The sequence below is a fragment of the Pseudophryne corroboree genome, chromosome 4, assembly GCF_028390025.1.
Source record: "Pseudophryne corroboree isolate aPseCor3 chromosome 4, aPseCor3.hap2, whole genome shotgun sequence".
Lineage (NCBI taxonomy): Eukaryota > Metazoa > Chordata > Amphibia > Anura > Myobatrachidae > Pseudophryne > Pseudophryne corroboree.
The window spans coordinates 6,927,038-6,943,678 of NC_086447.1; the positions used below are offsets into that span (position 1 = coordinate 6,927,038).

The window sequence follows — 16,641 nt, forward strand, 5'->3', positions numbered from 1 at the left end:
TCTGTGTGTCCTATGTACAGTATGTGTATGCCTTGGTGTAAAGCGCTATGTAACATGTCAGTGCTCTTACTGTGTGTCCTATGTACAGTATGTGTATGCCCTTGGTGTACAGCACTATGTAACATGTCAGTGCTCTGTGTGTCCTATGTACAGTATGTGTATGCCCTTGGTGTACAGCGCTATGTAACATGTCAGTGCTCTGTGTGTCCTATGTACAGTATGTGTATGTCTTTGGTGTACAGCGCTATGTAACATGTCAGTGCTCTGTGTGTCCTATGTACAGTATGTGTATGCCCTTGGTGTACAGCGCTATGTAACATGTCAGTGCTCTGTGTGTCCTATGTACAGTATGTGTAAGTCCTTGGTGTACAGCGCAATGTAACATGTCAGTGTTCTTACTGTGTGTCCTATGTACAGTATGTGTTTGCCCTTGGTGTACAGCACTGTGTAACATGTCAGTGCTCTGTGTGTCCTATGTACAGTATGTGTATGCCCTTGGTGTACAGCGCTATGTAACATGTCAGTGCTCTGTGTGTCCTATGTACAGTATGTGTTTGTCTTGGTGTACAGCGCTGTGTAACACGTCTGTGCTCTGTGTGTCCTATGTACAGTATGTGTATGCCCTTGGTGTACAGCGCTATGTAACATGTCAGTGCTCTGTGTGTCCTATGTACAGTATGTGTATGCCTTGGTGTACAGCGCTATGTAACATGTCAGTGCTCTGTGTGTCCTATGTACAGTATGTGTATGCCTTGGTGTACAGCGCTATGTAACATGTCAGTGCTCTGTGTGTCCTATGTACAGTATGTGTATGCCCTTGGTGTACAGCGCTATGTAACACGTCAGTGCTCTTACTGTGTGTCCTATGTACAGTATGTGTATGCCCTTGGTGTACAGTGCTATGTAACATGTCAGTGCTCTTACTGTGTGTCCTATGTACAGTATGTGTATGCCCTTGGTGTACAGCGCTATGTAACATGTCAGTGCTCTGTGTGTCCTATGTACAGTATGTGTATGCCCTTGGTGTACAGCGCTATGTAACATGTCAGTGCTCTGTGTGTCCTATGTACAGTATGTGTATGCCTTGGCGTACAGCGCTATGTAACATGTCAGTGCTCTTACTGTGTGTCCTATGTACAGTATGTGTATGCCCTTGGTGTACAGCGCTATGTAACATGTCAGTGCTCTGTGTGTCCTATGTACAGTATGTGTACGCCCTTGGTGTACAGCGCTATGTAACATGTCAGTGCTCTGTGTGTCCTATGTACAGTATGTGTATGTCCTTGGTGTATAGCGCTATGTAACATGTCAGTGCTCTGTGTGTCCTATGTACAGTATGTGTATGCCCTTGGTGTACAGCGCTATGTAACATGTCAGTGCTCCTACTGTGTGTCCTATGTACAGTATGTGTATGCCCTTGGTGTACAGCGCTATGTAACATGTCTGTGCTCTGTGTGTCCTATGTACAGTATGTGTACGCCCTTGGTGTACAGCGCTATGTAACATGTCAGTGCTCTGTGTGTCCTATGTACAGTATGTGTATGCCCTTGGTGTACAGCGCTATGTAACACGTCAGTGCTCTTACTGTGTGTCCTATGTACAGTATGTGTATGCCCTTGGTGTACAGTGCTATGTAACATGTCTGTGCTCTGTGTGTCCTATGTACAGTATGTGTATGCCTTGGTGTACAGCGCTATGTAACATGTCAGTGCTCTTACTGTGTGTCCTATGTACAGTATGTGTATGCCCTTGGTGTACAGCGCTATGTAACATGTCAGTGCTCTGTGTGTCCTATGTACAGTATGTGTACGCCCTTGGTGTACAGCGCTATGTAACACGTCAGTGCTCTGTATGTCCTATGTACAGTATGTGTACGCTCTTGGTGTGCAGCGCTATGTAACATGTCAGTGCTCTGTGTGTCCTATGTACAGTATGTGTATGCCCTTGGTGTACAGCACTGTGTAACATGTCAGTGCTCTGTGTGTCCTATGTACAGTATGTGTATGCCTTGGTGTACAGCACTGTGTAACATGTCAGAGCTCTGTGTGTCCTATGTACAGTGTGTGTATGTCTTGGTGTACAGAGCTGTGTAACATGTCAGTGCTCTTACTGTGTGTCCTAAGTACAGTATGTGTATGCCCTTGGTGTACAGCGCTATGTAACATGTCAGTGCTCTTACTGTGTGTCCTATGTACAGTATGTGTATGTCTTGGTGTACAGTGCTATGTAATATGTCAGTGCTCTGTGTGTCCTATGTACAGTATGTGTATGTCCTGGTGTACAGCGCTGTGTAACATGTCAGTGCTCTGGGTGTCCTATGTACAGTATGTGTATGCCTTGGTGTACAGCGCTATGTAACATGTCAGTACTCTTACTGTGTGTCCTATGTACAGTATGTGTATGCCCTTGGTGTACAGCACTATGAAACATGTCAGTGCTCTGTGTGTCCTATGTACAGTATGTGTATGTCTTTGGTGTACAGCGCTATGTAACATGTCAGTGCTCTGTGTGTCCTATGTACAGTATGTGTATGCCCTTGGTGTACAGCGCTATGTAACATGTCAGTGCTCTGTGTGTCCTATGTACAGTATGTGTAAGTCCTTGGTGTACAGCGCTATGTAACATGTCAGTGTTCTTACTGTGTGTCCTATGTACAGTATGTGTTTGCCCTTGGTGTACAGCACTGTGTAACATGTCAGTGCTCTGTGTGTCCTATGTACAGTATGTGTATGCCCTTGGTGTACAGCGCTATGTAACATGTCAGTGCTCTGTGTGTCCTATGTACAGTATGTGTTTGTCATGGTGTACAGCGCTGTGTAACACGTCTGTGCACTGTGTGTCCTATGTACAGTATGTGTATGTCCTTGGTGTACAGCGCTATGTAACATGTCAGTGCTCTGTGTGTCCTATGTACAGTATGTGTATGCCTTGGTGTACAGCGCTATGTAACATGTCAGTGCTCTGTGTGTCCTATGTACAGTATGTGTATGCCTTGGTGTACAGCGCTATGTAACATGTCAGTGCTCTGTGTGTCCTATGTACAGTATGTGTATGCCCTTGGTGTACAGCGCTATGTAACACGTCAGTGCTCTTACTGTGTGTCCTATGTACAGTATGTGTATGCCCTTGGTGTACAGTGCTTTGTAACATGTCTGTGCTCTGTGTGTCCTATGTACAGTATGTGTATGCCTTGGTGTACAGCGCTATGTAACATGTCAGTGCTCTTACTGTGTGTCCTATGTACAGTATGTGTATGCCCTTGGTGTACAGCGCTATGTAACATGTCAGTGCTCTGTGTGTCCTATGTACAGTATGTGTACGCCCTTGGTGTACAGCGCTATGTAACATGTCAATGCTCTGTGTGTCCTATGTACAGTGTGTGTATGTCCTTGGTGTACAGCGCTATGTAACATGTCAGTGCTCTGTGTGTCCTATGTACAGTATGTGTATGTCCTTGGTGTACAGCGCTATGTAACATGTCAGTGCTCTGTGTGTCCTATGTACAGTATGTGTATGCCCTTGGTGCACAGCGCTATGTAACATGTCAGTGCTCTATGTGTCCTATGTACAGTATGTGTGTGTATGTCTTGGTGTACAGCGCTATGTAACATGTCAGTGCTCTGTGTGTCCTATGTACAGTATGTGTATGTCTTGGTGTACAGCGCTATGTAACATGTCAGTGCTCTGTGTGTCCTATGTACAGTATGTGTATGCCTTGGTGTACAGCGCTATGTAACATGTCAGTGCTCTTACTGTGTGTCCTATGTACAGTATGTGTATGCCCTTGGTGTACAGCGCTATGTAACATGTCAGTGCTCTGTGTGTCCTATGTACAGTATGTGTATGTCCTTGGTGTACAGCGCTATGTAACATGTCAGTGCTCTGTGTGTCCTATGTACAGTATGTGTATGTCCTTGGTGTACAGTGCTATGTAACATGTCAGTGCTCTGTGTGTCCTATGTACAGTATGTGTATGTCCTTGGTGTACAGTGCTATGTAACATGTCAGTGCTCTGTGTGTCCTATGTACAGTATGTGTATGTACTTGGTGTACAGCGCTATGTAACATGTCAGTGCTCTGTGTGTCCTATGTACAGTATGTGTATGTCCTTGGTGTACAGCGCTATGTAACATGTCAGTGTTCTTACTGTGTGTCCTATGTACAGTATGTGTATGCCCTTGGTGTACAGCACTGTGTAACATGTCAGTGCTCTGTGTGTCCTATGTACAGTATGTGTATGCCCTTGGTGTACAGCACTGTGTAACATGTCAGTGCTCTTACTGTGTGTCCTATGTACAGTATGTGTATGTCTTGGTGTACAGCGCTGTGTAACATGTCAGTGCTCTGTGTGTCCTATGTACAGTATGTGTACGCCCTTGGTGTACAGCGCTATGTAACATGTCAGTGCTCTGTGTGTCCTATGTACAGTATGTGTATGTCCTTAGTGTACAGCGCTATGTAACATGTCAGTGCTCTGTGTGTCCTATGTACAGTATGTGTATGTCTTGGTGTACAGCGCTGTGTAACATGTCAGTGATCTGTGTGTCCTATGTACAGTATGTGTACGCCCTTGGTGTACAGCGCTATGTAACATGTCAGTGCTCTGTGTGTCCTATGTACAGTGCTATGTAACATGTCAGTGCTCTGTGTGTCCTATGTACAGTATGTGTATGTCCTTGGTGTACAGCGCTATGTAACATGTCAGTGCTCTGTGTGTCCTATGTACAGTATGTGTATGTCCTTGGTGTACAGTGCTATGTAACATGTCAGTGCTCTGTGTGTACTATGTACAGTATGTGTATGTCCTTGGTGTACAGTGCTATGTAACATGTCAGTGCTCTGTGTGTCCTATGTACAGTATGTGTATGTCCTTGGTGTACAGCGCTATGTAACATGTCAGTGCTCTGTGTTTCCTATGTACAGTATGTGTATGTCCTTGGTGTACAGCGCTATGTAACATGTCAGTGTTCTTACTGTGTGTCCTATGTACAGTATGTGTATGCCCTTGGTGTACAGCACTGTGTAACATGTCAGTGCTCTGTGTGTCCTATGTACAGTATGTGTATGCCCTTGGTGTACAGCACTGTGTAACACGTCAGTGCTATTACTGTGTGTCCTATGTACAGTATGTGTATGCCCTTGGTGTACAGTGCTATGTAACATGTCTGTGCTCTGTGTGTCCTGTGTACAGTATGTGTATGCCTTGGTGTACAGCGCTATGTAACATGTCAGTGCTCTTACTGTGTGTCCTATGTACAGTATGTGTATGCCCTTGGTGTACAGCGCTATGTAACATGTCAGTGCTCTGTGTGTCCTATGTACAGTATGTGTACGCCCTTGGTGTACAGCGCTATGTAACATGTCAGTGCTCTGTGTGTCCTATGTACAGTATGTGTATGCCCTTGGTGTACAGCACTGTGTAACATGTCAGTGCTCTGTGTGTCCTATGTACAGTATGTGTATGTCTTGGTGTACAGCGCTGTGTAACATGTCAGAGCTCTGTGTGTCCTATGTACAGTATGTGTATGTCTTGGTGTACAGAGCTGTGTAACATGTCAGTGCTCTTACTGTGTGTCCTAAGTACAGTATGTGTATGCCCTTGGTGTACAGCGCTATGTAACATGTCAGTGCTCTTACTGTGTGTCCTATGTACAGTATGTGTATGTCTTGGTGTACAGTGCTATGTAATATGTCAGTGCTCTGTGTGTCCTATGTACAGTATGTGTATGTCTTGGTGTACATTGCTGTGTAACATGTCAGTGCTCTGTGTGTCCTATGTACAGTATGTGTATGCCTTGGTGTAAAGCGCTATGTAACATGTCAGTGCTCTTACTGTGTGTCCTATGTACAGTATGTGTATGCCCTTGGTGTACAGCACTATGTAACATGTCAGTGCTCTGTGTGTCCTATGTACAGTATGTGTATGCCCTTGGTGTACAGCGCTATGTAACATGTCAGTGCTCTGTGTGTCCTATGTACAGTATATGTATGTCTTTGGTGTACAGCGCTATGTAACATGTCAGTGCTCTGTGTGTCCTATGTACAGTATGTGTATGCCCTTGGTGTACAGCGCTATGTAACATGTCAGTGCTCTGTGTGTCCTATGTACAGTATGTGTAAGTCCTTGGTGTACAGCGCAATGTAACATGTCAGTGTTCTTACTGTGTGTCCTATGTACAGTATGTGTTTGCCCTTGGTGTACAGCACTGTGTAACATGTCAGTGCTCTGTGTGTCCTATGTACAGTATGTGTATGCCCTTGGTGTACAGCGCTATGTAACATGTCAGTGCTCTGTGTGTCCTATGTACAGTATGTGTTTGTCTTGGTGTACAGCGCTGTGTAACACGTCTGTGCTCTGTGTGTCCTATGTACAGTATGTGTATGCCCTTGGTGTACAGCGCTATGTAACATGTCAGTGCTCTGTGTGTCCTATGTACAGTATGTGTATGCCTTGGTGTACAGCGCTATGTAACATGTCAGTGCTCTGTGTGTCCTATGTACAGTATGTGTATGCCTTGGTGTACAGCGCTATGTAACATGTCAGTGCTCTGTGTGTCCTATGTACAGTATGTGTATGCCCTTGGTGTACAGCGCTATGTAACACGTCAGTGCTCTTACTGTGTGTCCTATGTACAGTATGTGTATGCCCTTGGTGTACAGTGCTATGTAACATGTCAGTGCTCTTACTGTGCGTCCTATGTACAGTATGTGTATGCCCTTGGTGTACAGCGCTATGTAACATGTCAGTGCTCTGTGTGTCCTATGTACAGTATGTGTATGCCCTTGGTGTACAGCGCTATGTAACATGTCAGTGCTCTGTGTGTCCTATGTACAGTATGTGTATGCCTTGGCGTACAGCGCTATGTAACATGTCAGTGCTCTTACTGTGTGTCCTATGTACAGTATGTGTATGCCCTTGGTGTACAGCGCTATGTAACATGTCAGTGCTCTGTGTGTCCTATGTACAGTATGTGTACGCCCTTGGTGTACAGCGCTATGTAACATGTCAGTGCTCTGTGTGTCCTATGTACAGTATGTGTACGCCCTTGGTGTACAGCGCTATGTAACATGTCAGTGCTCTGTGTGTCCTATGTACAGTATGTGTATGTCCTTGGTGTATAGCGCTATGTAACATGTCAGTGCTCCTACTGTGTGTCCTATGTACAGTATGTGTATGCCCTTGGTGTACAGCGCTATGTAACATGTCTGTGCTCTGTGTGTCCTATGTACAGTATGTGTACGCCCTTGGTGTACAGCGCTATGTAACATGTCAGTGCTCTGTGTGTCCTATGTACAGTATGTGTATGCCCTTGGTGTACAGCGCTATGTAACACGTCAGTGCTCTTACTGTGTGTCCTATGTACAGTATGTGTATGCCCTTGGTGTACAGTGCTATGTAACATGTCTGTGCTCTGTGTGTCCTATGTACAGTATGTGTATGCCTTGGTGTACAGCACTGTGTAACATGTCAGAGCTCTGTGTGTCCTATGTACAGTGTGTGTATGTCTTGGTGTACAGAGCTGTGTAACATGTCAGTGCTCTTACTGTGTGTCCTAAGTACAGTATGTGTATGCCCTTGGTGTACAGCGCTATGTAACATGTCAGTGCTCTTACTGTGTGTCCTATGTACAGTATGTGTATGTCTTGGTGTACAGTGCTATGTAATATGTCAGTGCTCTGTGTGTCCTATGTACAGTATGTGTATGTCCTGGTGTACAGCGCTGTGTAACATGTCAGTGCTCTGGGTGTCCTATGTACAGTATGTGTATGCCTTGGTGTACAGCGCTATGTAACATGTCAGTACTCTTACTGTGTGTCCTATGTACAGTATGTGTATGCCCTTGGTGTACAGCACTATGAAACATGTCAGTGCTCTGTGTGTCCTATGTACAGTATGTGTATGTCTTTGGTGTACAGCGCTATGTAACATGTCCGTGCTCTGTGTGTCCTATGTACAGTATGTGTATGCCCTTGGTGTACAGCGCTATGTAACATGTCAGTGCTCTGTGTGTCCTATGTACAGTATGTGTAAGTCCTTGGTGTACAGCGCTATGTAACATGTCAGTGTTCTTACTGTGTGTCCTATGTACAGTATGTGTTTGCCCTTGGTGTACAGCACTGTGTAACATGTCAGTGCTCTGTGTGTCCTATGTACAGTATGTGTATGCCCTTGGTGTACAGCGCTATGTAACATGTCAGTGCTCTGTGTGTCCTATGTACAGTATGTGTTTGTCATGGTGTACAGCGCTGTGTAACACGTCTGTGCACTGTGTGTCCTATGTACAGTATGTGTATGTCCTTGGTGTACAGCGCTATGTAACATGTCAGTGCTCTGTGTGTCCTATGTACAGTATGTGTATGCCTTGGTGTACAGCGCTATGTAACATGTCAGTGCTCTGTGTGTCCTATGTACAGTATGTGTATGCCTTGGTGTACAGCGCTATGTAACATGTCAGTGCTCTGTGTGTCCTATGTACAGTATGTGTATGCCCTTGGTGTACAGCGCTATGTAACACGTCAGTGCTCTTACTGTGTGTCCTATGTACAGTATGTGTATGCCCTTGGTGTACAGTGCTTTGTAACATGTCTGTGCTCTGTGTGTCCTATGTACAGTATGTGTATGCCTTGGTGTACAGCGCTATGTAACATGTCAGTGCTCTTACTGTGTGTCCTATGTACAGTATGTGTATGCCCTTGGTGTACAGCGCTATGTAACATGTCAGTGCTCTGTGTGTCCTATGTACAGTATGTGTACGCCCTTGGTGTACAGCGCTATGTAACATGTCAATGCTCTGTGTGTCCTATGTACAGTATGTGTATGTCCTTGGTGTACAGCGCTATGTAACATGTCAGTGCTCTGTGTGTCCTATGTACAGTATGTGTATGTCCTTGGTGTACAGCGCTATGTAACATGTCAGTGCTCTGTGTGTCCTATGTACAGTATGTGTATGCCCTTGGTGCACAGCGCTATGTAACATGTCAGTGCTCTATGTGTCCTATGTACAGTATGTGTGTGTATGTCTTGGTGTACAGCGCTATGTAACATGTCAGTGCTCTGTGTGTCCTATGTACAGTATGTGTATGTCTTGGTGTACAGCGCTATGTAACATGTCAGTGCTCTGTGTGTCCTATGTACAGTATGTGTATGCCTTGGTGTACAGCGCTATGTAACATGTCAGTGCTCTTACTGTGTGTCCTATGTACAGTATGTGTATGCCCTTGGTGTACAGCGCTATGTAACATGTCAGTGCTCTGTGTGTCCTATGTACAGTATGTGTATGTCCTTGGTGTACAGCGCTATGTAACATGTCAGTGCTCTGTGTGTCCTATGTACAGTATGTGTATGTCCTTGGTGTACAGTGCTATGTAACATGTCAGTGCTCTGTGTGTCCTATGTACAGTATGTGTATGTCCTTGGTGTACAGTGCTATGTAACATGTCAGTGCTCTGTGTGTCTTATGTACAGTATGTGTATGTCATTGGTGTACAGCGCTATGTAACATGTCAGTGCTCTGTGTGTCCTATGTACAGTATGTGTATGTCCTTGGTGTACAGCGCTATGTAACATGTCAGTGTTCTTACTGTGTGTCCTATGTACAGTATGTGTATGTCCTTGGTGTACAGCACTGTGTAACATGTCAGTGCTCTGTGTGTCCTATGTACAGTATGTGTATGCCCTTGGTGTACAACACTGTGTAACATGTCAGTGCTCTTACTGTGTGTCCTATGTACAGTATGTGTATGTCCTTGGTGTACAGCGCTATGTAACATGTCAGTGCTCTGTGTGTCCTATGTACAGTATGTGTATGTCCTTGGTGTACAGTGCTATGTAACATGTCAGTGCTCTGTGTTTCCTATGTACAGTATGTGTATGTCCTTGGTGTACAGCGCTATGTAACATGTCAGTGTTCTTACTGTGTGTCCTATGTACAGTATGTGTATGCCCTTGGTGTACAGCACTGTGTAACATGTCAGTGCTCTGTGTGTCCTATGTACAGTATGTGTATGCCCTTGGTGTACAGCACTGTGTAACATGTCAGTGCTCTTACTGTGTGTCCTATGTACAGTATGTGTATGTCCTTGGTGTACAGCGCTATGTAACATGTCAGTGCTCTGTGTGTCCTATGTACAGTATGTGTATGTACTTGGTGTACAGCGCTATGTAACATGTCAGTGCTCTGTGTGTCCTATGTACAGTATGTGTATGTCCTTGGTGTACAGCGCTATGTAACATGTCAGTGTTCTTACTGTGTGTCCTATGTACAGTATGTGTATGCCCTTGGTGTACAGCACTGTGTAACATGTCAGTGCTCTGTGTGTCCTATGTACAGTATGTGTATGCCCTTGGTGTACAGCACTGTGTAACATGTCAGTGCTCTTACTGTGTGTCCTATGTACAGTATGTGTATGTCTTGGTGTACAGCGCTGTGTAACATGTCAGTGCTCTGTGTGTCCTATGTACAGTATGTGTACGCCCTTGGTGTACAGCGCTATGTAACATGTCAGTGCTCTGTGTGTCCTATGTACAGTATGTGTATGTCCTTAGTGTACAGCGCTATGTAACATGTCAGTGCTCTGTGTGTCCTATGTACAGTATGTGTATGTCTTGGTGTACAGCGCTGTGTAACATGTCAGTGATCTGTGTGTCCTATGTACAGTATGTGTACGCCCTTGGTGTACAGCGCTATGTAACATGTCAGTGCTCTGTGTGTCCTATGTACAGTGCTATGTAACATGTCAGTGCTCTGTGTGTCCTATGTACAGTATGTGTATGTCCTTGGTGTACAGCGCTATGTAACATGTCAGTGCTCTGTGTGTCCTATGTACAGTATGTGTATGTCCTTGGTGTACAGTGCTATGTAACATGTCAGTGCTCTGTGTGTACTATGTACAGTATGTGTATGTCCTTGGTGTACAGTGCTATGTAACATGTCAGTGCTCTGTGTGTCCTATGTACAGTATGTGTATGTCCTTGGTGTACAGCGCTATGTAACATGTCAGTGCTCTGTGTTTCCTATGTACAGTATGTGTATGTCCTTGGTGTACAGCGCTATGTAACATGTCAGTGTTCTTACTGTGTGTCCTATGTACAGTATGTGTATGCCCTTGGTGTACAGCACTGTGTAACATGTCAGTGCTCTGTGTGTCCTATGTACAGTATGTGTATGCCCTTGGTGTACAGCACTGTGTAACATGTCAGTGCTCTTACTGTGTGTCCTATGTACAGTATGTGTATGTCCTTGGTGTACAGCGCTATGTAACATGTCAGTGCTCTGTGTGTCCTATGTACAGTATGTGTATGTCCTTGGTGTACAGTGCTATGTAACATGTCAGTGCTCTGTGTGTCCTATGTACAGTATGTGTATGTCCTTGGTGTACAGCGCTATGTAACATGTCAGTGCTCTGTGTGTCCTATGTACAGTATGTGTATGTCCTTGGTGTACAGCGCTATGTAACATGTCAGTGTTCTTACTGTGTGTCCTATGTACAGTATGTGTATGCCCTTGGTGTACAGCACTGTGTAACATGTCAGTGCTCTGTGTGTCCTATGTACAGTATGTGTATGCCCTTGGTGTACAGCACTGTGTAACATGTCAGTGCTCTTACTGTGTGTCCTATGTACAGTATGTGTATGCCCTTGGTGTACAGCACTGTGTAACATGTCAGTGCTCTGTGTGTCCTATGTACAGTATGTGTATGCCCTTGGTGTACAGCACTGTGTAACATGTCAGTGCTCTTACTGTGTGTCCTATGTACAGTATGTGTATGTCTTGGTGTACAGCGCTGTGTAACATGTCAGTGCTCTGTGTGTCCTATGTACAGTATGTGTACGCCCTTGGTGTACAGCGCTATGTAACATGTCAGTGCTCTGTGTGTCCTATGTACAGTATGTGTATGTCCTTAGTGTACAGCGCTATGTAACATGTCAGTGCTCTGTGTGTCCTATGTACAGTATGTGTATGCCTTGGTGTACAGCGCTATGTAACATGTCAGTGCTCTTACTGTGTGTCCTATGTACAGTATGTGTATGCCCTTGGTGTACAGCACTATGTAACATGTCAGTGCTCTTACTGTGTGTCCTATGTACAGTATGTGTATGTCTTGGTGTACAGCACTGTGTAACATGTCAGTGCTCTGTGTGTCCTATGTACAGTATGTGTATGCCTTGGTGTACAGCGCTATGTAACATGTCAGTGCTCTTACTGTGTGTCCTATGTACAGTATGTGTATGCCCTTGGTGTACAGCACTATGTAACATGTCAGTGCTCTGTGTGTCCTATGTACAGTATGTGTATGTCTTTGGTGTACAGCGCTATGTAACATGTCAGTGCTCTGTGTGTCTTATGTACAGTATGTGTATGTCCTTAGTGTACAGCGCTATGTAACATGTCAGTGCTCTGTGTGTCCTATGTACAGTATGTGTATGCCTTGGTGTACAGCGCTATGTAACATGTCAGTGCTCTTACTGTGTGTCCTATGTACAGTATGTGTATGCCCTTGGTGTACAGCACTATGTAACATGTCAGTGCTCTTACTGTGTGTCCTATGTACAGTATGTGTATGTCTTGGTGTACAGCACTGTGTAACATGTCAGTGCTCTGTGTGTCCTATGTACAGTATGTGTATGCCTTGGTGTACAGCGCTATGTAACATGTCAGTGCTCTTACTGTGTGTCCTATGTACAGTATGTGTATGCCCTTGGTGTACAGCACTATGTAACATGTCAGTGCTCTGTGTGTCCTATGTACAGTATGTGTATGTCTTTGGTGTACAGCGCTATGTAACATGTCAGTGCTCTGTGTGTCCTATGTACAGTATGTGTATGTCTTGGTGTACAGCGCTGTGTAACATGTCAGTGCTCTGTGTGTCCTATGTACAGTATGTGTATGCCTTGGTGTACAGCGCTATGTAACATGTCAGTGCTCTTACTGTGTGTCCTATGTACAGTATGTGTATGCCCTTGGTGTACAGCGCTATGTAACATGTCAGTGCTCTGTGTGTCCTATGTACAGTATGTGTATGCCCTTGGTGTACAGCACTATGTAACATGTCAGTGCTCTGTGTGTCCTATGTACAGTATGTGTATGCCCTTGGTGTACAGCACTATGTAACATGTCAGTGCTCTGTGTGTCCTATGTACAGTATGTGTATGCCCTTGGTGTACAGCACTATGTAACATGTCAGTGCTCTGTGTGTCCTATGTACAGTATGTGTATGCCCTTGGTGTACAGCACTATGTAACATGTCAGTGCTCTGTGTGTCCTATGTACAGTATGTGTATGCCTTGGTGTACAGCACTGTGTAACATGTCAGAGCTCTGTGTGTCCTATGTACAGTATGTGTATGTCTTGGTCTACAGAGTTGTGTAACATGTCAGTGCTCTTACTGTGTGTCCTATGTACAGTATGTGTATGCCCTTGGTGTACAGCACTATGTAACATGTCAGTGCTCTGTGTGTCCTATGTACAGTATGTGTATGTCTTTGGTGTACAGCGCTATGTAACATGTCAGTGCTCTGTGTGTCCTATGTACAGTATGTGTATGTCTTGGTGTACAGCGCTGTGTAACATGTCAGTGCTCTGTGTGTCCTATGTACAGTATGTGTATGCCCTTGGTGTACAGCACTGTGTAACATGTCAGTGCTCTTACTGTGTGTCCTATGTACAGTATGTGTATGCCCTTGGTGTACAGCGCTATGTAACATGTCAGTGCTCTGTGTGTCCTATGTACAGTATGTGTATGCCCTTGGTGTACAGCACTATGTAACATGTCAGTGCTCTGTGTGTCCTATGTACAGTATGTGTATGCCCTTGGTGTACAGCACTATGTAACATGTCAGTGCTCTGTGTGTCCTATGTACAGTATGTGTATGCCCTTGGTGTACAGCACTATGTAACATGTCAGTGCTCTGTGTGTCCTATGTACAGTATGTGTATGCCTTGGTGTACAGCACTGTGTAACATGTCAGAGCTCTGTGTGTCCTATGTACAGTATGTGTATGCCTTGGTGTACAGCACTGTGTAACATGTCAGAGCTCTGTGTGTCCTATGTACAGTATGTGTATGTCTTGGTCTACAGAGTTGTGTAACATGTCAGTGCTCTTACTGTGTGTCCTATGTACAGTATGTGTATGCCCTTGGTGTACAGCGCTATGTAACATGTCAGTGCTCTTACTGTGTGTCCTATGTACAGTATGTGTATGTCTTGGTGTACAGTGCTATGTAATATGTCAGTGCTCTGTGTGTCCTATGTACAGTATGTGTATGTCTTGGTGTACAGCGCTGTGTAACATGTCAGTGCTCTGTGTGTCCTATGTACAGTATGTGTATGCCTTGGTGTACAGCGCTATGTAACATGTCAGTGCTCTTACTGTGTGTCCTATGTACAGTATGTGTATGCCCTTGGTGTACAGCACTATGTAACATGTCAGTGCTCTGTGTGTCCTATGTACAGTATGTGTATGTCTTTGGTGTACAGCGCTATGTAACATGTCAGTGCTCTGTGTGTCCTATGTACAGTATGTGTATGTCATGGTGTACAGCGCCATGTATCACATATAAGGAGTAATAACAGAATGTATAGAGGGCTGCACAGGTGATGAGAGAGTTATGTCACCTACTTTCTCCAGCTCCTGTGCTCCAAGGTTCGGGTTGTCCTCAGGTGCATCCGCTGCTGTCACAACACATCTGCAGCCAGAACAAACAGCCACCGTTACCCCATCATAAGGTCACACACAGGGGGATAGGTAACATTAGTAATGAGTGGAACTGACCTGTCCCCTCCAGCAATGATGTATGTGTAGCATGGGGTCTTGTGAAGCCCTCTCAGCAGCCGATTAAAGGAACTCTGCAGAGGAATTGAATCATGGCAAAACATTACACGTCAATGGATGTGAAACCGGTTTTTGGATGAGATAGCAAAGCAATTATAAATGAGATTGTACAGCGCAATGAAACAAGTCGTTAATCATACAAAATGGAGCAGCCTGACAGATGGAAAGTTGTGGGAACTGAGAGAGGACAATGCTGGGGAAGTGGTGGGAGCTGAGAGAAGACAGGGCTGGGGAAGTGGTGGGAACTGAGAGAGGACAGTGCTGGGGAAGTGGTGGGAACTGAGAGAGGACAGTGCTGGGGAAGTGGTGGGAACTGAGAGAGGACAATGCTGGAGAAGTGGTGGGAGCTGAGAGAAGACAGGGCTGGGGAAGTGGTGGTAACTGAGAGAGGACAGTGCTGGGGAAGTGGCGGGAACTGAGATAGGACAGTGCTGGGGAATTGGAGGGAACTGAGAGAGGACAGTGCTGGGGAAGTGGCGTGAACTGAGATAGGACAGTGCTGGGGAATTGGAGGGAACTGAGATAGGACAGTGCTGGGGAAGTGGTGGTAACAGAGAGGACTGAGCTGTGGAAGTGGTGGTAACAGAGGACTGAGCTGTGGAAGTGGTGGTAACTGAGAGAGGACTGAGCTGTGGAAGTGGTAGGAACTGAGAGAGGACAGTGCTGGGGAAGTGGCGGGAACTGAGAGAGGACAGTGCTGGGGAATTGGAGGGAACTGACATAGGACAGTGCTGTGGAAGTGGTGGTAACTGAGAGAGGACAGTGCTGGGAAGTGGTGGGAACTGAGAGAGGACAGTGCTGGGTAAGTGGCGGGAACTGAGAGAGGACAGTGCTGGGGAAGTGGCGGGAACTGAGAGAGGACAGTGCTGGGGAAGTGGCGGGAACTGAGAGAGGACAGTGCTGGGGAAGTGGCGGGAACTGACATAGGACAGTGCTGGGGAAGTGGCGGGAACTGAGAGAGGACAGGGCTGGGGAAGTGGTGGGAACTGAGAGAAGACAGGGCTGGGGAAGTGGTGGGAACTGAGAGAGGACAGTGCTGGGGAAGTGATGAGAACTGAGAGAGGACAGGGCTGGGGAAGTGGTGGGAACTGAGAGAAGACAGGGCTGGGGAAGTGGTGGGAACTGAGAGAGGACAGTGCTGGGGAAGTGGTGGGAACTGAGAGAGGACAGTGCTGGGGAAGTGGAAGGAACTGAGAGAAGACAGGGCTGGGGAATTGGTGGGAACTGAGAGAAGACAGGGCTGGGGAATTGGCGGGAACTGAGACAGGACAGTGCTGGGGAAGTGGCGGGAACTGAGATAGGACAGTGCTGGGGAAGTGGTGGTAACTGAGAGAGGACTGAGCTGTGGAAGTGGTGGGAACTGAGAGAGGACTGAGCTGTGGAAGTGGTGGGAACTGAGAGAGGACAGGGCTGGGGAAGTGGCGGGAACTGAGAGAGGACAGTGCTGGAGAAGTGGCGGGAACAGAGAGAGGACAGTACTGGGGAAGTGGTGGGAACTGAGAGAGGACAGGGCTGGGGAAGTGGTGGGAACTGAGAGAGGACAGGGCTGGGAAAGTGGTGGGAACTGAGAGATGACAGGGCTGGGGAAGTGGTGGGAACTGAGAGAGGACAGTGCTGGGGAAGTGGCGGGAACTGACATAGGACAGTGCTGGGGAAGTGGCGGAAACAGAGATAAGACAGTGCTGGGGAAGTGGTGGTAACCAAGAGAGGACAGTGCTGGGGAAGTGGTGGGAACTGAGAGAGGACAGGGCTGGGGAAGTGGTGGGAGCTGAGAGAGGACAGTGCTGGGGAAGTGGCGGGAACTGAGA

The 16,641-nt window shown here is 46.0% G+C and overlaps 1 protein-coding gene across 2 annotated transcripts in view; it reads right to left on the reverse strand.

Moving 5' to 3' along the window:
• The window catches only part of GCKR (glucokinase regulator), a 125,932-nt gene that overhangs the window by 98,054 nt on the left and 11,237 nt on the right, over positions 1-16,641 (reverse strand). For both annotated transcript variants that reach the window (XM_063914927.1, XM_063914928.1), the window contains exons 6-7: positions 14,774-14,847; positions 14,621-14,687 (exon numbers count right to left, since the gene is read on the reverse strand). In XM_063914927.1, coding sequence (XP_063770997.1) covers positions 14,621-14,687; positions 14,774-14,847 — 141 coding nt within the window. The remainder of the gene's footprint in view (positions 1-14,620; positions 14,688-14,773; positions 14,848-16,641) is intronic.